This window comes from Calypte anna, chromosome 1, assembly GCF_003957555.1.
Source record: "Calypte anna isolate BGI_N300 chromosome 1, bCalAnn1_v1.p, whole genome shotgun sequence".
NCBI classification, from domain to species: Eukaryota; Metazoa; Chordata; class Aves; order Apodiformes; family Trochilidae; genus Calypte; species Calypte anna.
The window spans coordinates 78,199,736-78,224,338 of NC_044244.1; the positions used below are offsets into that span (position 1 = coordinate 78,199,736).

At 36.2% G+C, this 24,603-nt stretch overlaps 1 protein-coding gene across 2 annotated transcripts in view; it reads right to left on the reverse strand.

The window, feature by feature from the left end:
- The window catches only part of STXBP5L (syntaxin binding protein 5 like), a 186,027-nt gene that overhangs the window by 109,243 nt on the left and 52,181 nt on the right, over window positions 1–24,603 (reverse strand). For both annotated transcript variants that reach the window (XM_030447058.1, XM_008498633.1), the window contains exons 3-4: window positions 5,197–5,278; window positions 3,121–3,221 (exon numbers count right to left, since the gene is read on the reverse strand). In XM_030447058.1, coding sequence (XP_030302918.1) covers window positions 3,121–3,221; window positions 5,197–5,278 — 183 coding nt within the window. The remainder of the gene's footprint in view (window positions 1–3,120; window positions 3,222–5,196; window positions 5,279–24,603) is intronic.

Here is a 24,603-nt window from a genome sequence, read left to right on the forward strand (position 1 = left end):
ACAGTTCAACACTATGAAGACTCATGAACCGAGTAATAACTAAAGACTTAAGTAGCATTCCTCCATCAAATAGAATCTAACAGCTGTAGGGTTCATGCATCAAATATTTTACAAACTCAGAATGAAGTGATTGTACATGAAAGATAATTAACTGAAGTAAAATTATTCAAGAATTTGGAACAATAGAATTCTCATCCTCATCACAAGAAGATAAAATATGAAAATTTCAAATAAAAGTGCATAATGTTGTATCACTTCATAAAGTAAATCTGCCAGTTTTTCAGAAAAAAAAAAGCTAAAACAGCAAATCAAGGAGACAAGCATACTATATGAATGAAATTACGTTTTTTTATAAATCCTTGAGAGACATGCAAATAGAAAAATCTGAAGCAGCCACATGCTCTACTTTCATAGGTAAAGTTCATCTGAATAATTTTGTGTTTGGTTCTGTAAAAGCTGTCTAAACCTAAAATTAAATTAAATTATAAATGGTGTTCTTGTAAGAACTAGCCTTTGACTGTTCAAACACTTTCTTCTTCTGAACACACGTGTTCAGTGACTGGAAAAATTATGGAGCAGTTCATATTGAGTGTGCTCACATGCCAAGTGCAGGACAGTCAGGGGATCAGGCCCAGCCAGGATGGGCTCAGGAAAGGGCAAGTCCTGCCTGACCAACCTGGTCTCATTCTATGACAAGGTCACCTGCCTAATGGACAAGGGGAAGTCTCTGGGCATTGTCTACCTGGACTTTAGTAAAGCCTTCAACACCATCTCCCACAGAATTCTCCCAGAGAAGCTGATGGTTCATGACATAGACTCATAAAATTCACTGGGTTAAAAATTGGCTACATGGGTGGACCCCAAGAGTTGTAGTCAACCCAGATGGCAACTGGCCACCAGTGGTGTTCCCCAGGGCTCTGTTTTGGGGCCAGTTCTGTTTAATATCTTAATTAATGATCTAGATGAGGGGACTGAGTGCTTCCTTGGTAAATTTGCAGATGACACCAACCTGAGTGGGAGCGTTGATCTGCTTGAGGGTAGGAAGGCTCTGCTAAGAGACCTGGACAGGCTGGACCAGTGGGCTATGGTCAATAAAATTAGGTTTAACAAGGCCAAGAATCATGTCCTGCACTTTGGTCACAGCAACCCCATGCGACGCTACAGGCTTGGGGAGGAGTTATTGTCCAGCCATGACAATCCTGTGAATCTGTGATTCTGTATTTTAAAACCTATTTGCTGTCAACAACCATTTCTTCCCACTTAAGAAGCATCAAAGCCAGAACATTTGCTGGGCTACAAAGTTAAAAAAAAAAGACAAAAGAAAAACTTTCTCTCTTCACTATGAATCTTTCTTTCCTTTAATATCCCCCTACATAAGGGAAGAGACAATGCAATCTTTTTTATTACTTAAGTGTTGCAACAGTGAAGAAGACATCAATTGTTGGAAGAAAGACTTTTGATTTTCTTGAAGAAAATCAATCTTGATCTTCCTGCTTTATCAGCCTCCCAAATTCCCCTTGTATCCATTTTGCAATAAATTTTTATAGCTAAAGCAACCACTATTTGATGTTTTTCTGAATATCACATAATTCATAACTTCTGTGCTCTAACATAAATATGAAGGAAAAAACAGAAGCTCTCTTTTAGGCTTAAATCTGTTCGGCATGTATAGAGAAATTTTACAAATTACTGAGACAGTTAATGAGGGTTTTAGCCCTACTTTTTAGCTACTTGCCTGGAGCCTTATTTTGAATTTTACATACTAAATGGGTAACCAGTCTTTGAAAAATGAAAGTTATATTCTTTGAAAGTAATTTGTATGTGTGTTAAAAAAAATTACTAAAATCAAGATATTTTATCCTGGAGCAAAGTGCTTGAACACACAAAACTAAAAGCTTATAGCAGTGCTAGAGACACCCAAGAAAGGAACTGCCTACATAGTTCTTTCTTTCCACTTACTAAAAACTATCTTTAAATTCAAAACTGGACTTCTTTAATACTACTGTGCAGCAATGCATCAGAATATTCGCCTCATAATCTTTGTGTGAAGTTATTTAAATGGCAGTGATTGTATAAGTTACTTCAAATATGCATAAAAAATATTTTTTTTTTTTTTACTCACAATTTACTAGGCTTTATGAAAAGGCAATATAACTAGCTAAGCGTTTATTAAAAGTAATGACATCCTTTTTAAACCTCAGTTCAAAAATGTGATTACACAAAATTTATTTTTATGCCAAAGTTTTTAGTATTGCTAATAACATGATTCCAAGTATTTTACCCAATGTTTTAGACTGCCAGAAGCATAGGAAATTTCTGTTGACAAATGTTTTGCTAGAAGGAGACCAAGATGCACTGGAATAATCTCTACAATGTGTTAGATCTACCAATGACAAGTTGTGGATAATGTACCTACCTGGTGAGAATACGACGAGTCAAATATTTCAATATACATAAAATGATGACTTACTGTCCAGAAGCAGTTAGCAAATACACATATATTTTTTCTTTTTCATCTTCCCTCACGCAGTCCCAAACCACTAGATATATTTTTGCTGTAAGTTATAAAGTCTTAGGAATCAGGATGCACATTTTCTAAATTATTACACAGCAGTTACTGCAACAAAACAACAGTTACTGTAAACTGTTGATGTTTAAGTGCAATCATAATGTGTACCTGAATAATAAACTATGAAGGAAAAGTCTATTTCCATAATAATTTTCAGATTTGCTGCAGCTAAAGCTTTGATGAGCCTCTTCACATGTCTTTGAAGTTTCATCACTGCACTGCATATACAGAATCACAGTGCTTATGTCTTGTCTGAAGAAAAACAAACACGCTGCTGTTCGTACTAGTTCATAAAAATGTAAAGTAAAATAAGAAACAATTCTGACAAAAAAGAAGGAATTTTTTTTCTAGTTTTGAGAAGGCCGAAGAAAAAGAAAGTGAAATTTTTATTCTGTGCAAACAAGACTCAAAACAATGGAACAAAAAGTTTCAAAGGAAAACTACATCTTCCTCTCAAAGGCAAACTAGTAAGCATGTGTTATTAGAAATATGGAAAGTAATTTTGAGGGGTTTTTTTGAATGAAGCCTTTATTTGTGTCATGCAGTCTTACCTTTCTCTGTTAAATTTCAGAGAGTGTAGGATAGCTGGTCGTTTCTGTCGGAGATTCCACAAATGAAGTGCATCATCTGCACATGCACTGACCAAAGCACCCTTGAGCAGACACAAAATACAGTACAATATATAACTTTTCTGCAGATTTTGTCTTCTTCATAAGTTATCCTCACTGTTAATGATTAACCCCTAAAAAATGATACTATTTATGGAAAATGGTTGTTTTCTTCTACAAAAATATATTCTACTATAAATAATAGTAATTTTAAATTGATCTGGTAAACATATGCATTTTAAATCAGAATAAGATCAGAAAAAGTTAATTTAAAAGTCCATAAATTTAAAATGCAAACAAAAGCTTTGTACTGATGTTATTCAAGTACATTCTCGTGTAGTTCCTTATAAGCATAGAGATTAACAAAAAGGACAGACATCATTTACTTAAAAAGGTGAATGCAAAGGATGTAACTAAAGGAAAAAGGGATTAGTGAACACACATATACACAGCTGATAGTGTCAAGTACTGTTCAGCAGACATATCAAGACAACATGAAATTAAAAAGCTGAACTGGGAAAAGATGCAGATAAGTGGGGACAGGTAGCAAAGGGAGAGAACCTAGGAGGAACTAAGAAGTGTAAAGAAAAGGACAAGGTCTTTATCACAGATGAGAAATATTCTTAAGACTGGTTCTGCTTCTGGTGCCCCAAAACTGGACATCATCCAAGATCTAGACCTTTATCTGCCTGGACAGCTTGAAGTGAACTTATGTGACCTCCTATCTTTCTCTTCATCATGGAACTGTGATGCCAGTAGAATACAGACTGCGGAGTGCTCTCTACTGCTGTTGCAGTGATTCACATTTACAACTCAGATAAAATCTATTTCTATGGTGGAGAGGAAGTAGGCATTGCCAAAACTGAAGGCAATGGCTTATTCTGATGAAGGACAAAGATAAAACTGAAAGATTAGTTACCAACTAAAAGTGACAGATGCAGTTTTCGTTTTGCATCTTCAATTTCTTTCCTAATCCTAGCAACTGTTCTTTTCAATGTTGACATAAGCCAATTAAATTTATGAAGGTGAGACTCCTCTACCACAGTGTGATCAGTGCTTAATTCACATGTCCCAAATAGTATGGGTCAATGTCAGAGAGAATCTCCATGACAGAAATCAAACTAATCCTATATACCAGGGGTTCTGTTGGTCATCTGACAAAAAGAAAGATCACTGATTTAAACCTTGGCCTCTCTGTTTTCATCCCTGACTGCTTCCAAAAGAATTCCACTGGACTGATTGTTTCTAAAATTTCAGTCCTCCTTCCTCGGTTCCTGTGGTTCAGGTACCTTCTCCAAACAGGTGTAGAAAACAGTATTTCTCAGGTTTAAAAAACCCTCAAAACTAAAAATGATTCCTTGAGAAGTCCTAAGGTCCCTGATTATAAAGAGGAGTTAAAACTGTTAAAACTGTTTCCTTATATCACAGGAGAAAATGAATTAAAACTGAACTATGACTACCTTATAATTTGGCCAAGTTCAGAGGTTTTAGGAAAAAAAACAGATTTATATGCTTCTTACATAATACAATCACCAGAAATTGCCACACAGCCAGCTGTAATGTGTTACTGTTTCTTCAAGTCATCTATACTTGATTTCAACAATCCATCTACAAAGACTAAGCATGCTGTTTCAATTAATGATCCCCGCAATTGCTTTTCCTTGCTTCAAGCATAGCACATCCCCAGCTACTGAGCTCTCAGCTAACAGCCATCAGTATCTTTCCGTAGACTTAGCTCATATATTAATTTCTGTTTGAAATAGGACTATATAGCATATTTAGTAATTTAATGGATTTTACATCTACCTGCTACATTGACTGCCTTTTGTTCAGTACTTTTTACTGATGTATATGAAAGGTAGTGTTTCTCACTGTGTGCAGTCCCATAAATAGTCTCCAAAAGGCACTGACTTGTTGGTACAATTTGTCAATATGTCAAAGCTTTATCACTCAATTAGAATATATGAACTGATTTATTCAACTAAATTTATACAAAAGAATCTGAGTAAATGTCCTTACCTCATTGATTAAGAATTGGAGCTGCAGGACTGCAGCACCACTTTCATGTTGGCAGTAGCAATCAACACCAGGCCTTCCCAATCTGTTGCCATCAAAGTCAAGGATTCTAACATTCCTGTTATCACCAGAAGTAAAAAGGAAAAAAAGAAAGGAACTAGCAATTAAACTCTAATTAACCTTTAATTAACCTCAATTCTTCTTGCTTCCTGTAAAACAAAAAAATTCATACTGACTTTCCACTGTTCTAATTAAAGTACCAACATCACCAGGCTAAAACACATGCAAGCGTGAGTGATCTGTTCTTGCCTGTAAAATAAAGTACACAACATGACACAAAAATTCAGCAGGACACATCTTCAAGTTTTTTACACATTATTTGTTCATATACCACATGACTGTAGTAGATATTTGTACTTATCAAGATATTATAAAATTAATAAATTAGGACTATGTCCAGTAACACAATTCTTTAACAAGCTTTCCTCTTTAAATCTGAGAAAATGCTTTTTAGAGTGACTCATTTCACAGTTACATAAAAGCTCACATTTAACTATTTCTTTCTGTCTCATCAACATAAGCACAATGCAGTGCCATGCAGAGTTACCCAAGTATTGCTATGAACTACATTCCCTAGTCCAGTCCACAATCTGAGTGCAACCACAGCTACACTGCTTCTGGCAAACCCAGAGAGTTCATCTGGAATCAGCACTGACACACTGCTGTGCAGCAATATCATCTTGTCCAGACATATTATGAATGGAGTTCTCTATCTGTTCTATGCCTATTACATTGCAATCTCCCAAGCTTACATCATGTCCTTTCCCATCTGAGTCAGAAATTTTAACAAGGAACTGCCGTTCCAGAATTACTGAAGGAAAAATGTAAAACATGAGAGGAATGTGAAATATACCATTAACAATCACATGGTATGAAATGGGTCAAACACTTCCACATGTATTCAAAACATGAAGATTTTGATCAGAAATAAGATTTGACAACATAAATCCTTACCTGCATCTTATAAATTATCATACTAGCATATTGTAAAATCTTGAACAAAATTGTCCACCTATTCTGCCAGCAAATGTCAAAGAATCTTTACTTCCCCTTTCATACGTGAAAAGACTTGCAGTAAACTATTCTAAAATTTGCCTCAGGGAAGTAAAGACCATAAATTAGCGAATTTGAAGGATAGAACTTCAAATTATTAAGTAATTACTTCTCCAGTTGCTAAACAAGCAGTTTAAAGGAGACCGCTGACCTTGAGAGACCTGAGCTCCACTTCTGACTTCGACAACTTGTCTACTGGTTAACCTTAGAGGGAAAAAGAGTCTCTTTTCTTCCTTTTGCCTTAATTTCCATATTTGTAAGCTAGAGACAGTGTTTTACAAAAGAATATAATATCTCCTTTGACAGTGATCTCAATGTACACAATTGTACCTGCAGATGAAAAGCTGTATATAAAACATCATAACTACACTACAGCACAGCAAGTAGAGAAAAAAACCCTAAGTAACTCTCTTTGCCACTTATTACCAAACTGTAGTCCTGGATATAATCATGATTCATAAAATGATAAACTGTGCATCACTTCAACAACCTATTTAAAATGGACAATAAAGATATGTGGGAGTTGAGTTTACATTTTAAGGGTTGTTGGTAATCCTTTGGTCCACTCTGAATGACTGTTCGGCAACACTTATTTTTAAATACTATTCACCATTACTCATTGTAAGGAGGAAGCAAGACTAGTGCCAAAACAAACAAACCAATCAACTAACCAACCAAGCAACCAAAAAAACCATTAGGGATTTCCAACTGAGAAGAATTTTTAAGAGGTGTTTTTCCTCTTTAACTTAACTTTTGCACCCAGTATAAATACATAGCCACAAGCTCATGATTGTCCTTCAAGAAAATTACAATGGTCTTGCCCTGACTAAGCAGCTGTCAACGTTCAGTATCAGTACTGTGCTAACTCAGTTTCCTAGGAATCATCCTAACAAAGTAGATGATTTCATTCAGCATATTGCAAAGAGACAAAGCATTCTCCAATGATTCACATTTATTTGCCTAAGTGTTCACCCTGAAATACTTCACAAATTACTAAAATAAGAGAGAAACTGTATTGTCTGCTTCAGTCTGGCCAATTGCCCTGCAGCAAGTAGTCATGCTTAAAAAGCAGCATTATCATCGACTGATGGTGGCTTTCAAATATTCTGGGAACTGCAGTGAGGTCCTTCCAGCAGAAGGAGCTGAAGAGATGTGACGACTTTGCACATTTTCTTGGCACTTTAGCCCATCTTCTGCAAATCCTGTGCTTGGCTGCCAAGCACAGAGGTGTAAAACCTTACCTCATCAGATCTTTTCATACTAGTGTACTCTACCAAGACATACAACAGAAGCAGAAGAACAAGCAAGCAGAACAAGCTTTGGACTAAATTTATTCTTTTACTTTTGCCTTTTTGTTAAATATGAATGCTATCAGGGAGAGTGGAATATCTCAGGAGATATTAAGAGAGGGTACTAATACAAATACCTCTGAATAGCTCAAAGTAGACATCATGGTTTTCAATGATAAAAGCCAGTCACTATCTTCTCTCTCTTATCAGTATGTTTGATCTCCCAGAGGCTTCACAGACATGCCAGGTTATCCTAATTGGTACATAAAAGGGAAAAAGATGAAAACTAAGCCAGGATGTCTGTTCGGATCTAGAGTGAAACAAGTGGAATCAGAATTATGTGTATCAAGCAGAGAAAGTGTAACAGTAATAACACATTGTAACAGAAAAAAATCTCTTTCTGAAAACAACATTTTGTCCTGGTTTTAAGATCTATATGTATGAACATGATATTTCACTTTATATTCAATGGTATGCAACAGTTTTTCATAGTGTATTTCAACATCTTGATATTCCAAAGCTTATAAATATTTTGAAAAATACAATAAAACCAGTTGTTAGGATGTCTGATTTTAAGTACATGAATTCTGTTTCCAAGATGCTGACTTCCATGATAGCATAATACATTATTAACAAAGAAAAGCTTTCATGTCTCAGGCTATCCCACCAGAAGTGAAAAATTCCATTTCCCAGTATTACAAACTGATTCACATTTTCCCTCCAAATCTTTTTGTCACTTGTATAAAGATAAGTTAGGGTATATATGATAGTTTCATGCCATATCCATACTCACTATATCTCAAATGCCTGATATCAGAGAACAAGAATATAGGGATATGTTTTATTGGAAACCAAAGTTGCCAGTGAATGATTAAACACATATGAGAAGTATCAATGGGCAAAGCCTCTCATAACCATGATCTATGACCAAATTTTCTACATCATCCCTCAGCTTTCTTATTCAATGACTCATTTTTATTATATGATAGATACAGATCTGATGTCTCTCATTTTCCTCAGAGGTTACTACTAAAAGAATCCAAAGATTTGAAAGTCCTGTGTATTTGCTGTGAAACAAAAGTGCAAATACTTCAGAACTGACTCCTGAAGTTAAGACCAGTGTTACCTGCAGCAGGTATTAAGCTTCCTAGGATAAGTATATCCAGAGGTAAGACATGTTTTTCTTCATTTTTCTTCATCTTCTTCATTTCTCACTTCTACAAGTACTACAAGTAGAAGTACTCACTTCTACATGAGTAGAAGCGTCAGATTAAATTTTTTTGCATTAATTACTGCAGTCTGATTTGTCCTTCCTTGCAAGACAGAAGAACTGAAGACATGTCATCATAAAGGACCTCACGATGAGGCATGGTAAGCAGCTAACAAATATACCATAAAGCAAAACCTGTAAATTACGTATGGCACCTCTTTCAAAACCAAAACTTTTCATAGATGTAGATGGAAATGACACCAACCTATGTAAATAATGTAAATAAGCAAATTTTTTTAAACTAATTTCTTCCATGACTAAAAGCAATCTATGTACAGAAATGAACTCTTACATAAGGGGCTATAATTACTAAGCAGAGACCATGGTCTCACATCCACCATTTTATTAAAAGACTCACAAACAGGCAATCCTCATTTATAGCCTCTCCTTTCAAACACCCAGGAATTGTGGGGTGCTACATTAGTAGAATTGCTGCTTGGAGGAGTCCTGTCATCTGATTGGCACTGACAGGTCCATGTTTGAGTAGGAATATGCAGCACCCTAAGAGCAGATGCTGGTGGGCTGGTGTTACTCCATTATATAAACTAACTGCAAAATTGGTTTTGCATGTAACTTGAATATAGGACAGATTTTTCTTGCAGAAGACCAGTTCTACTGGGTTGAGTAATTTATCAGTTTAAAAAGCACCAATGTATTTAATTAAATAATTAAGTAAGAGAACAGACAAAGGATTCAGCCACACTACTAGCCAACTCTATCAACCAGAAGCTCTGTCAGTTGTATACGTGTCACAGCATGGATTTTGTCAAAAGATAAGAATCATGAAAGCATTACCTTTATCACTTAGATTTGTAGTTCTGAGCATAGCTACTTTCAGTTCCTAGAATACATGGGTGTACAATGCCTTTATGGAACTTCTGTAAGTCTCACATAATTTTCTGCCTACTAAGAAGAGTACATATTCTGGTACAACTCAATGCCACAGTTATAGGTTCAAATGGGCTGAGGTTTTCTTATCTTTCCATGAGATATTTTATCTTCACTTATACTTTTCAAACAGTAGAGAATACATGATTTCTAAAGCATCTATCATTTCTGCAGTGTTTAGTTATCTTCACTATTATGAATGTCATGCTACATATAGCATCAATATATTTAGCTTCAGTTTCAAGCCTTTGGACCCCATTATGCCTTTCTGTGTAAAATTAAATTATATTAGCAAAAATGTCATTTTGAAATTCTGATCAAACTGTATCTTATCCATCTTCTGCATAAATAAAAACAAAAGACCCCGTGCTCCTTAATTTTCATGTCACACAGCAGGGTTTTTTACCTCTTGAACAGCCCTTGTATTTTTTTCTACTTGCTTTGTAATTTGTTCTCAACTTCTTTTAAGCATCAAAAAGAAAGCCACACATCAGCTTGGTAATAGTTTCCTTCATACAATGTAAAAATGTATACAGTATTATTATTCTTTAAATTCAGTGTATTTTTACTATGTGTTTGACACCTTTGAATTACCTTAGCAAATTAGAAAATCTTCTCCATTGCTTTGCAAAAAATAACCACCACCCTACTAAATTTCTGTCACCTACATGTAGTTGAGCTCCCTGAATGCCTTAAAAAGGGCGTGCATCATCATCCAGCTTTATCACCTCCCATTTTCTGTGGATTCACTGGACAGTGTTTCATTAGACAATAACTCTGAGGAGTTTTTTTGTTCGAAACATAGACGGATTCAGTTTTACAATGAGCTTCATTATCTCTTGAGTTCATTCAACTATTAAATAAAAAGCTCTTCTTTTTTTTTTTTATCTCCAGTATGAAAAGGTGAAATGCTGCAGTGCTTGGTTGCTGTCTTAGAATGCTGAACACAGTGTGTTACATGATGTGAACACAAAATATTTTGGCACCAGTAAGTGTGAGTGTTTGGTTTACAATGGCCTTTCTCTTGCTTATTTTTCTTAACATAGATATTTCTGTTCGTGCATCCCAATTATATTAGACAGCCTCAGGAACAGTTAAGTATCTGCTAAGATACATACAGCCTGAAAATTTTTCTTTTGGCAACTTCAATTTCTTCCAGGTTAAAAGCATTTACAGAGAGTTTGTACTTAATAGTAAGTCTCTATATATAGACTACAGCTGCACAGTTGAATGAATGCTATCAAAAATATGACAATTTAGACAAGTAAAATGTGAATTTACATCAACATTATTCACAACTTTTTGATTTCTATGAATTTAGAAGCTATTTTATTTCCCAAAATATCTGCAGGTATCACAAAAGCTTTGCCAGCACTCTATATATTTTCATGTCTTTGTGAGACTACCTTCCAAGATCTTTGTAATTTTGAGAATCATGTGTTCCATTAATAGAACACAAATACAATGGCCATGGGATTGAACTCCATTAACCCTGAACCTGAAAGAGCAAATTGAGAAAAGCAGATACTCAAAGACAATGACTCTACCAAGGTCTCCCCAATAACATGTAGGTGAATAATTTCATACTCCATTCATAGAATATAGTTTTCTCTTTCCATTTGTGCATACATGTTTGTTTGTGTGTTTGTCTATACATGTATATATATATATATATATAAATATACATATATATATACATAACAATTAGCAGAAACCACCTAGCTCTAAATGAGCTATTTAATTACTAGTATGTAGAAGTCCCATATTGCCAGCCACCCTGAAAGCTCTGTATTTTTGAGGTTGTACTTCTTGTAGTAGTAAGAAACCACATTAAGCCTGCACTTAGAGTAGCCTTTCTATTTTATTTCCAGGTAGTTATAAACTTCAGCAAGCTCACTGACACATAAAGGGAAGAAAGGCAACAAGTGAAAACTGAAATCTGTAGATGTGAGTGAAGAGTGTATGTTTTATATTCACAGAGGCTTTTTAAATTTTTTAAATTTAGAAATACAAAGACAAGTTTTGTCTAAGGCATGGCAAATATGGGAAGAAAGAAGAGCATGTCTGTAGAGCTTCTTTACAAACACGTATGGTAAAGTTACTGAGAGAATAAGTTCAGAGAGTATAATACTCTTACCCAAAGGTATATTGAAGGTTATGGGAAACTAAGATGAGCCACAAATTAGAGGACTCTATTTTGGAACATTCTGAAGCCAGAAAGTCATGTTAACATAGCAAAGAGCCTGCACAAAAACATAGAGATACAGATAAAAAACCTGATACCACTAATGCATCTGATTCACTGCCTTTTAAGAGGACTATGCAAATTACACCATTTGCTAGCCATCTGTATGCACTGGGCACAGATGGCAGTCTAATACACAATCTCATAAAAAAAAAAATCAAACAGGTGGCTTTAACTCAGCATTTTTTATTTCTTACTTACTCCTCAGCATTCAGATATTAATATTTAACAAAGTATTTTCTGAATATTTAGCTGTATACTCAGAACAAAGATAAAACGTGCGCCACTTGTGCAGCTACTGCTAACAAATACAACCATCTACAATGATTTAGTTGTGCTCTTTGAGCCAAAAATAGAATACTAATTCTAAACTCTACATAAGATCAAAACTTAGAGTTTCCCCTAGTTTTCTACAACAGAGATTTCTTTAAGAGGTCATTGAATTTTTAGCATGTTGTAACAGTTATCACAAGGTGCTGATTTTCTTCGTAGCTACCACTTCTTAAGAACAGCCTATGACAACAGAAGAGAGAATGAAAAATGATCACATAATAAGTCTTCTTTAAAAAGGTCAAAAGACCTGTCAAACTAAATGTATCTCAAAATAAAATTACAGATTCCCAAATATTAATTCCTCCTGCAGCTGCTATGGAAAATGCTAGGTAACTAAACTCATACATTAAACCTGCATCCATGCCATGACAGAGCTTGAGAATACACATTGCACTTCCTCTTTAAAACAGAGATGGCAATTAGCCATTATTGGAAGTCTTGAAAACAAGACTGCATGTTTTCCCAAATGCTGAATATTAAATAATTAAATAATATTCCCTTTTATCTGAAAGTGTTTCACTATCTATTTTTGTTAATACAGTTATGTGGGACAAACCCTTCTTTGCTCAGTGGTGTTAGAATAATTGAGTTGCCCTGATAAATTCTCAGTAAGTTATCATGCCAGGTACTTCACAGCAATGAGTCCCACACAACTACAGTTCTGTGCTCCATTGGAATGGAGCAATTGTGGACTTTTATGATTAATTCTGATAGGTATACTGTTGTCGTACTCCCAGTTTGGTCAAAGCAGAAGCAATCAGGAGCTCACATGTGACTGATTAACATGGGCCCCTTTGTGCTTAGTCCTGCAATGAGAATGTCCTTGATTTTACCCTTATCAAGTGCAAAGATTCCCCAAGCCTACCTTCCTTAAGTCTGAAAAATTATGAGCATCTTAGCAACAAGGGATCCAGTAGGAAGTCCTTTAAGCACAAAATGAAAGCTTTCTGTAACCAACCTATCTGCTTTCAAAGTTAAATTCACAATTACATGCAAAACCCAGTGCATCAATTTGCTAAAAAAAAAAAAATAATACTGAATTGATTTCAAGAAATTTAGTCCCTGAAAATCTCCAACCACTACATATCAAGACAGTTCAGCAGCTATGAAAGTGAACTGCTTGTCCAGTAACAGTTTGTTGGTAGAGCTTTTGCTCTGATTTACAACTGCAACTTTAGAAATCAAGTTAAATCATCATTCTGTTAAGTTTTCTGATTGTATGAGAGTAAGCATCAAGGTATACTGTACAAAAATAACCCCGAGGCACTGAAGTAAGAGTGGACTATTTGATGATCCCCAGAGATGACACATTTTCAGTCTTTTTCAGTAATACGTCACAAAACTTCTACGTGCAACATCACAGAGTATTTTTCTTTAACTGAGAGACCTAAGCATAATTATGTATATTGTTAGTAAGATATATTATGTGAAGGCTCTGTAGTCAGAAAAAAAATGCACTAATATACAGGTACTAATTCATTGAGAAAGACAGTACCCAATCTTGATTCAGGCTTTGCAAGTGGTACAGAGGTTCATTCACTTCATTCTTTGAACATTCCCATTGTTCCAAGGAATGTGCTCTAGAACACCAACATGCTCAAAGAAATACTTACTTTAAAAAACTTGCTCTTTGACATTTCGGTGTTTATCCAGCTACAAGATAATATACAGATATTGAGGACATACATTACATTCTTTTTAGGCAGTATAGGGCTGCCTAAAACATTATATAGTTTTATTACTTAACAGGAAACTGCTCACAGCTTGTTAGTCAGTTTATGAGCAACTCCTCAAATTCATCAACTGTATCAGTACTATTACTGTCTGTTTAGTACTGGGAGATTTCAGAAGGTCTCTAATGTAACTCAAAAAATACTTTACATTCAAAGATTTATTAAAAAAAAATCAATTTCTTAAATTAGGCAGAAGTTTTATTTAGACTTTGACAAAATTTAATTGAAGTACCAAGTGTATTTTTTTATTTAGGTTTGGTTCAATATAAATGATACTGTAAATGTACCTATGCTAAAGGGCATTTCAAGTATTGGTCATCTTTAAATAGCTTTGCTTACTATTATTGTAAAACTTTTTTTAAAAGTAAAAAAAAAATTTAAAAGTTTTTTCAAGTAATGTTTTCAGAAACAAATTACATGAAGAGGCATTTCTCTTTTTCTAGTGCAAGACAGGTTAAATGGTATCTACGTTTCACCACTTCTATAGTCCTTCTGAATCACATAATTATCCTAGCAGATTTTAAAATAAAGTACACTATAGACCACAGCTAATCAGCCCTTCCATTCAAATTAAACAAAACAGGTAACCAGCAGCTTGTTAAAATCTATTTCAGGAAGCCATTTTCGTGTTAAATGAATATGATCTAGGAATTCCCCACTAAAACCAGACACTTGTAGATCGTAGATTATACAAACTACATGCATGTATGATGCCAGCTGTATTAAGCATTTATGTTTTATTTGAATTAAAATTTAGAATCACATTAGTTAACATACATTAAAACATGAGTAAAGGCTTGAAAGCAGAGTTGGCATATACTGAATAACTTCCAAAGAGCATTTGCATTTTCAGAATAGAATTATTACTTCTACGAATAAAACAGGCGATAGCAGAAACTTCTCAGGCTCCCAGTTTTTCCACGCCAGCTGCTGAAAGTCTGCACGCTTTACTAAATCAGGACACTATTTCAGAATTTACCATACTAATACAGTATTAATTTCAGAATAACCCACTTCTAGATCATGTTGGACAAGAATCAAAAGCAATCAAAACTTTTACACTTCCTTGGCAAGCCAAATTAAAAAGACTGAGAGCTCTGTCTCTCTCCAAGGGATTATTCTTTATAGAATTAGGGAGAACTGAAAGACTGCCACAAGCTGAAGCACAACTCTCTTGCTGAGGCTCTGCCAGGTAGCTGACAACAAAACAGTGCCTGTGGAGGTGGTGGCTTCCAAAAACCCAAATCCCTCTCTACAGAATGAAGAGAGCCAGCAGAGTCTGTTGAAGCCCAGCCCTGCTTTACCATTGCCTCTAGCAAGATCTAAAGGTTTTGTTATCTACTTCAGTAAGCAGATCTGCAGTAACAGCTGCCCAGCCCAGTATGAAACACCACCAGGACTCTGTCTCCTCTACTCAAGACAATTAGAAGACCATCTAATTTGTCTTAAGAGCATCTAATTTGTCTTTCAGGAGCGTGATATGAGGGAAGAAGCCTACAGGGAGTAGGTCTCCTGAGTAGAGGAACCAAGACATGGTGCAGTCCATCCATATAGCCTACTGGAGAAGTCCCGATAATAATTTTAATCATTAATCTAAGCTTCATCCAGGGAAGAGACAGTTTTTACAGTCTAAACATAATCCTAAAAACAATCTATTCTTATAGCATGAGCAGAGAAACCTGAAGTAAAACACGGAGAAATCCAGCTTGACTGTGCATGTACACACACATCAATTGTGTCAGCTTCTACCCTCATTGATGCTTGGAAGCTGTGGATATTACCTGCATACCCATATTGAAATTTTAGTACAGAAACTGTACATAGGATGAGGGAGGCTGACCACAGGTTAGTTAAAGCCTTTGACTCTCACAATTGTGAAAGTCAAAACAGGAACCTTCTTTGGCAGATTGGACATGAAGAGGTACTGCTAGCTTTCATTTTGTTAAACCCTAAAAAACATAACAGAATATTCAGCAAAATAAAACTGTATCTCTTGTATTCTATCCCACAAACAATAACCACAGAAATTATATTTCTTTAATCCTATATTGTCTTTGGGAGATGAAAAGCAGAAAAACCATAGTCACTGTTTCTGCACCTCTACATTCCTGATTTTTTTTTACTAATGCAAATTTACTAATCTACACAAGAAAAAAAGTTTTTATTTTTCCTAGCACTATTGTTTCAAATTCAGCATAAAAAATAGCACCTAGATGAATTTTAAGGTAGATAAAATAAATACAAGTCTAGGGAAAGATAGATATTTATCTCCATTTCATTTCAATGCACATAAGCATCAGGCTGCTTAGGCTGTCTGCCTAGGAAAGCACTGGGGTGATTCTGAATTTTTAAATTGGACTAGCCACTTTCAACTGTTGCCTCCTACACCAGCATAACTACCAGAATGAGCAAGAGATTTCCAGTACTTGAAGCTCAAAATTCTACCAACTTTCCAAGTGAACATATATATAGATACAAATCTAGAACCCATCTGGAGTGCCATCCTCTCTCGGTAAACCTGCTGTAGCAGGGGGGTTGGACTAGACAGTCTCAAGAGGTCCATTCCAACCCCTACCATTCTGTGATATATTTATTTGAGAAGCCTTTGTGGGATAAGACCACAATATATTTGCTAAATTAAATCAAAAAATGTAATCAGGCAGGAACACGTACGTGTGAATGCACACAAACATGGTGGAATAGACAGAAATGCTTAAAAGAAGGAAAAATACAAAGATAGCAAGGAAAGGAGTTGCTGATCAGTGCTTGCAAGAGGCAGAAATATGAGCTCATTCCTACCAGAAAGTCTCGTAATGAAATAGTATTTAAAAATTAAGGAATGGCAGTGGAACAAAAAATTTACTTTCTGACATACTCCAGACAAAAAAGGAAAAAAGAACAACAACAAATCTAAGCAAAAATACACAAAGTTCTCAGCACATACTTCTCATGTTGTGAATTTTATGCTTTGAAAGGACTCAGAATCTTCAAATAATAGGTAAACCAATTCAGAGTTTAGTTTTGCACAAGAAAATGCCAGCATCTGCATAGATAAAGCAGAAGCTGTAAAAGAAGGTCTGCTGAAAGTACCAATTTATTAGAACAAGCATTGACAAGATGTACTCAGAGCTACTGTTGATGCTTGGAGGCTTGCTTGTACAAATTTGCTGATGAATCTGTCTTAAAGATGACATATACTCACATTCTAAAGTAATAAAAATGTAAGGCCACTGTTTGGATAAGGTTACATAGTTTATGTGTTTTACATGATAGCACTGAATGTGCAGCTTGGAGAACTGTTCTGCATTGATTCGGTGCTGCTTTTGGTAATCAGGGAAGGGTTGCCCTCCCCCAAGGATGGCTCAGATGTGAACAGCTCCCTCAAGATGCCTGGTCCTGCCTTAGGCCTCTAGTGAACAGAAAAAGTGCACTTCTGAGATTAACATATTCCAGAAGGGGAAACACAGGGCAGTTAAGAGTGGGGCAGAGGTGAAAGGGAGGTAAGATAAAGCAACACGTGGAGAGAGAACTACACTGTAAGAGAGGAGAGCAGCAGAGAGCAGTGACAGATCAGACAGACCAAGGCCACATAGGAAGGCGAGGGAGAAGGTGCCTGAAGAGATTTTTCCCTATATCCCATGGTGAGATGGCAGCCTGTCCCCTGCATCCATGGAGGAGCACAGTGGGGAGACCCTGAAGGACCTTGGCAGAGGGAGTGCTATGGACCTTCCACCTGTGAGCAATCCTGGAGGAGCAGCTGTGGACCTGCAGCCAGGGGAGGATCATGGAACAGATGTTGTGGAGCTGCAGCCATGGAGGGGACTGCTCCCCAAGCAGTGGTTCTGTGGTTCTGTGTGGTTCCCCAAGTGGTTCTGTGGACTGCCTGTGCAGATGGAGCAATTCGCTCCTGAGGGACCCTGCCTGGCGGGAGGGATTCGCGTTGGAGGGGTTTGTGAGGGACTGTCTCCTGTGGGAGGGACCCTGCGTGGGAGCACGGAAAGACTGTGAGGAATCCCTCTCCCTGAAGAAGAAAAAGTGGTGGAGAACAACCTGTCATGTCCCTACTGTAAACCTCACTCCCTGTCCCCCTGTGTCACTGGGGGGAAGAAGGTAGAGATACCGAGAACAAAGTACTCTGGGCTTGGAAAGAAGGGAAAGGTGGGGAGAAGTACTTAAGCTCTGGTTTGTTTTTTCTCTTTGCCCTTTTTGGATTTGAATAATGATAAATTAAATTGATTTTTTTCCCCCGAAGTTGAGTCTGTTTTGCCTGTGAGCATAACCAGAGAGTGAAATCTTCAAAGCCAGGAGGTTCTGTCTGGATTTCCTCCTTGCCCTCTCGAAATGGGGAAGGGGGAGTGAGCGTCTGCATGGTCCTTTGTTATTGGCCAGGCTTAAACCAGGACAAAACTAGAACTGATTGCTAAGTAAATGGAAAGAGAAGGAATGCCTCTGAAAGGGATGATGTCAAATTGATAAATTTAAAGGCTAATGTTTATTCTTACTAAGTTTACTGCCTCCCCTCTGGCAAAGACAGACCTTGAAACTGAGAGGTGTCCACATCAGCTAATTTCCTTTAGAACAGGTACATTCAAAGTCTATGCTCATTTTTTCAACAAGAACATGACGACCTCTCAGAAAGTCCTCTGCTCTTGTACCCCACAGTGAAACAATCCTTTCTAGAAATGGTTTGCCAGTGAGTTCAGCCCTATACATGTAAGAGGTTAATTCCTAACCTTTGCTATCCAATTCAGTGTCAGTTTTTTTTTTCAGACTGATTTTGATTTTGTTTGTACTGAAACAATCAGCTCTTGAGCCCTAGATCTAGCCTATAAACAAATATATCCCATGCTGATCCTGTCAAGAAGACAACTGTAAGTTCACCACATCCAAGGTTTTCCTGGGACTAAGATCTGCATTTCCCTTCCTACAAGGGGTTAGATGGCACTGGTTGCTTAATATGACTTCTGAGATCCCACAACAAAATAATTGGTTTTTTTAAATTCAGGCATGCACAACAAGGCAGATTTAAAACCCAACTTAAAAAGGCATTTTTATATTTCTCACAGCCAATTCTAATCTTCAGCATTTGTGTTCATTGCACACAAATCATCCGATAGACATATTATTAATTGTGCTGTAAAATGATATCAGTATCAGAACTGACTGGTCTCTCTGACACCAAGAAAAACCCCCATATTCAACAGTATTTATCAAATAGCAATTAAAGTCTTTGAATGGTTTATCTACATGAAAACTCAAATATATACTATATATTTAATACATTTTTATTTTGCAAACTAGCAAAATGTTAAAGTCTCCAAATTTAAAGTTCAGTTTCTATTTTAGACAATAGAAAAGGTTGTCTAACACCTTTAGGCGGATTAGTTTTTGCAACAGCAATCTACAGCAAATTAGAATCAAGGGTTAGAAGTCAAGCTATTCTTTTTCCTTTACTACCTTGTAAATGTAAAACTTGTCATTTTCATTCATTTATTCCAAATCACAACTCTGTGACGAGGGTACCTGCTGACTCCAACTACTACTATGATTTTGTTTCACCTGGAAAGCACAAGCACTTCTTCTGTTCATTGAATATACATTTTGCATGTTATTTCCCACCATATTTTTTTGTTAGTGAATAGGATCCAGGAATGAAAAATGTGGTAAAAAATCAAATTACAATGAATATGAACTTTACAAATTTGTTATTTTCTCTCTTCTGGCTATTCTGTCTCATTGCTTCTATACAGTAGCTAAAAGAGGAAAATAGCTTTTAGCACTTAAGAGAGCCATGGGGAAAGTTTTTTTGTGGTACTTTGTGGTTTTGGGAAGGGATTGTTTTTAAGTAATACAGGTAATACCCTAGATTTCTGTCAACTTCAAGATACCCATGCTCACAGATTAATATTATGCATCCCACTTTACCTAACAGAGTCCAGAGTAATGACACTAGCTTTACCATACTCCACTGCATGTTTTTAACCCTCTGTTTCCTGTAACAAACATTGTATTTGAATGCAAAACACTCCAAGGCTGTCTGTATTTGTGCCACCATGGTATTGCCAGCAAAACCATTCCTCTAGCACAGTGCAGGTGGCACAGCTGGAGCCTGGTTTCACTGCTCTGCAGTTTGCCAAATCACAGGAAGGAAAAGTGAAGAGCAAAGCTACTGTAATTCTTTACCAGCAAAGGCCTGGTAGAAATAATTCAGGTGGCAAAGCATAAAACAGGGCAGCTCCTCCTTTGTTCTAAGCCTTGTTTGAGACAGATAACACAAATTCCGAGCTCTGCAGCAAGCCTTCACTCGTCATTGTCCTGCATTAATTTTGGTGTGTTTTTACAAGACAGTTTATGAAACTCGCCAAGATTCTCTCACTTTTATAGTGCTCAATTTTGTTTCACTGTGTAATATATCATGCTGTTATAAAAGGTACAAGTAGACAATTGATTATCTTATCAAAGGTCATACTCTAGCAACTTTCCATCGTTAGCTCTCTTCAGTTTCCAGCTCCAATACTGCATCACACTAGAATTGCTGGCTTAACATTAAAATCAAATGTAAGAAAAAAGACCCAACAACCCCAAATTACTCTGGCTGATACTAAATTTTTAGAACTAAGATTCCCTGATAATTAATAGAGAAAAAGCAAATTTTCTTGCTTGTTGGAGCACAGAAAGATCTAGTCCAACCTATTGTATTACCTCAACAAAAGCTATACTGTTTGTTTAACGAAAGTCTGTCTTCCAGAAAAGAAATAAAGTTTTAGATTTGAAGAAACGAAAACTGTATCTTTCCTTGGTAATTATTTTCAAAGACTAACTATACATATTGCAAAATATATTAATTTTTCAAATTTTAATTTCAAGAGACTAATACATTTCCCTGTCAGCTTAGAAAAACTTTTAAGTAGTCATTTTCTTCCTGTGAAAGAACACGTACACATCATTCAGTCTTTTTTTAATAAGCTACATCAGGCTGCAAACCTCAACTCTCTCATTGTAACACACTTCTTCCAGTCCAAATAATTTTTTGTAACTGTACTGTAAATGCACCAAGATTCCTACAGTTCTCTTTCACAGTCACAAAAAAAAAAAAAAAAAAAAAAAAAAAGCAAGCAAAAGAGAGATAAGACAGTGAAAGCTTCCCTAATAAGAACTTCCTTCTTATTACACAGCCCTTACCTAGGTTTCACAGATCTGTTATTAACTACAAGAAATGCCTCAACCACCAATCCAGAATTAAACGAATAATGTAGCAGTCTGCTGTTAAACTTCAGCACCAGTAACACATACTCTTGTTGATAAGGCAATAAACTAGTTCTCTAAATAATAACCCTTACATTAAGGTGCAGAATCATAAATGGAGAGGTTTATCATGTATTCACTTCTCAAGAAAGTGAGGCATGCATTCTGCTTCTTCATGGGAAATCTATTTATTAATGTTAGCTTTATCTAAATGACCAACTGCCTCATGAGAAGGCAGCTTTGTCTCTGAAGTAAACACCGGGCTTTTTTCTGCAGCACTTGAGACAGATGTCCCAATATTTTCATCAAGTCCAGAGGCAGTGAGTATGCCCCAGATCAGAAAAAATACAAACTCTGTCTTTGCACCTTCTTTTCATGTGAAAATTCGACTGAACTGTGGCACAGTATGCCAGGTGTGAAGTCTTTGCTATGTAAAACGCAGCTGCTGCTACTCCCCAAAGTACTGGAGCTTCTGGGATGATTTGGGCTGCCACGTATAACCAGACTTGTATGCGTCCTAATCTGAAAGGCTGCCAGAAAAGTAATGGTCTGTAGCTAGCTGGTGTAATAATCAAAGTCTCTCCTGTTGTGCAATCGGTAAAGAAAGACTGCCAGGTAAATTTTTAGGACAATTTGGGAACATTTCTATTCAAGACAAAGATTTATCAGTGTTAACTATTTTGGTGTCTCTTGCTTCTAAATCAATTTGGGATTTAAAAGACAGGCAGACCTTTCCAAATTACAGACTACTCTTACGCACACTGTGGCTCAAAGCAGCAACTATCTCAGCTGCTTGATTTACATAATATTGAAAACTGGACTTCTAATTAGAGAATAATCCTAATATCATCTCCAGACTGACGATAACAAAAAGGATTTACCCATTTCTGAAGCAGGTTCTCAGAGTATGTCCACTAGCTATAGAATTACTCTATTAGCTACAGATTCCTACTACATTGTTTAATGTCCTACTACACTGTTTACATTGTATTAAGCCTATAAAATTTGGCTAAACTGAAAACTCATTAATGAAAATACTTTCAGCCTTAGTCAAGCATCAAGTAGAAGCTGAAGAATGTTCTTCTAACTCTAACTATTAGAAGTTAATTTTTTGACAGTAAATCTTTACATAGTTCACAAATGCTACTGTGGTTTAGAAGTTCTTTTTTTTTAATTATAGACAAATCTTACAATTATTATTGTACCATTAGAGAGCTACATCAAATTAATTTTTTTGTCAAAGAAAGCCCCTAAACCTTTAAAAATAAACTTTTTCTATACACTTAAAAAATAAGTATCTCCCAAGCACAACAGCATGACTTTTCAAGAAGCAAAACATCCATAGCCATCAACTGTGACTGACTTTTCATTAGACACAGAATTCTCACTTCGTGTTGCTAATTCCCTGGCTTTCACTAACAAATTATGATAACACAAAAAACAAAAGAGAAACAATTTCTTAGACTTCAGACAAAATTATTTTGATTTTCTACGTATATAAGCTGCATTGTTTAAAAAAAAAAAAAAAATTGGAGAAAATTTCAGGTGGACCAAAAAATAACTCAGATCATGTCAAGTAAGCAACAGTATACAAGATCTGTCTGATATTTTGAAATGAAAGCATTTTCTGTAGTCCCTCTAAATATCACTACCCCTCCTATAACATGAAAGCATCTATGTATTCTGCAAGTTCATATAATTTGAACATAGACCAGCATAAACTCAGCATTCAGAAGAAACTGGAAGACATTTTTCATACTATGCATTTACATAGGCTGCATGGTGATTGAGAGAGAACTTTTTCAGAGTAAAACACCCTTAACCCAATAACTGCCCCTTGTAATAACTTACAAAAAAGTAAATTTTAAATGACACAGGTAGGCAAGCTTGTCACCTCACACTTAAATTAGTTCTCCAAACTTTGTTATCTGATACAGACGCTGATACAGAATCTTTTCCAGGTATGCATAATAAAAAGGTCACAGAAGCAGAATTTGACACAATCTGTAAAGACTCTACTTGGTGACAGATACCACTAGACTAAAAGACTAATTTGTTTAAAAATCTGAAACTGTGGGGAACTCAGGACAAGACTGAAGACAATTTTGTAATCATAAAAGACAAGGGAGAACAGAAGTTCTTCTGGTTCTCCAGGCCACAATTGCCTTTAGCAAGAAGGTAAGAGAGCACATGGGGATACTGCCTCCCACTCCATACTCTTCCCTCACCTGCAGTTGGAAACTTCAGCAGAGGACTCAGCAGCATACCAGGGACACAGCCATCTCCCTACAACAACCCAGCCAGCAAGGAAGGCATGTGGAACCAACACAAGGTAAATGGAAGACCCCTCTTTCAACCTTCCAATATAACTGTTCACCAAAGCACAACCAACCAGGCAAAAGTGATTTCATCTGTTATACCTGTTGGCCTAGAAAAAAAGGATAATGTCTCTTAGGTACTGCTGGTGCAAGAGGATCAAAAGACCAAGTGAAATAAGGCATTCTGCTAGGGAAGAGGAGCCAGCAAGCTGAAGGTTCATGACATTGTTGCGTTATTCCAAGAGGCCTCTGCTGAACTGCACTCCCATGATGATCCAAAATTTAAGCTGAATAATTTGGGGATAGTACAGTTTCAGGGAATGCCCACCCACATGTGCTCTGCCTCCTAATGCAGCCAGATGTCCTGCCTATTTCTACAACACTTGGCTCTGTTGTAATTTTTGTGACTTGGCATCCAGAAAAAAACTTGAGGGAGGATATGGGCTATTTTTTAATATTTTCAGTTATGTCACACAGTAAATCTTTCCCACTGTTGTTTTTGTTGTCACATGATATTTGTATGACATTGTCCCATTATTAATAAGATATTTTTAAAAAATGTATCAGCTATTTAGCAGTTATTATTTTCTGGTTGGCTTTAATACAAAGTGATACCGTAAAGCTCAGCAAACAATTGTACATAGTTCTATCATTATAGTATTTGGGATATATAAGTATGTGTCAAAGCATGCTACAAATTTTTAGCATACTAATTTGATATTTTTGTTTTATTTCATAGACTCAGAAAGAATCAGACTGATTAAATACACTTTTTATCCAAGAACACTTCAGATAGGCATTTTGCATTCCTACCAACCAGGATTTTTTTTCCTAACCACCACACTTTGAGGCTTTGTTTTCAGCTGGCTGAGTTTTCTCCAAAAAACTCGCTTCACTCACTTCACTTTCTACACTTCACAAATTATGTATCTGAAGGTAAAACAAGAGATTTAATCAAATTCTACAAGTAAGTATA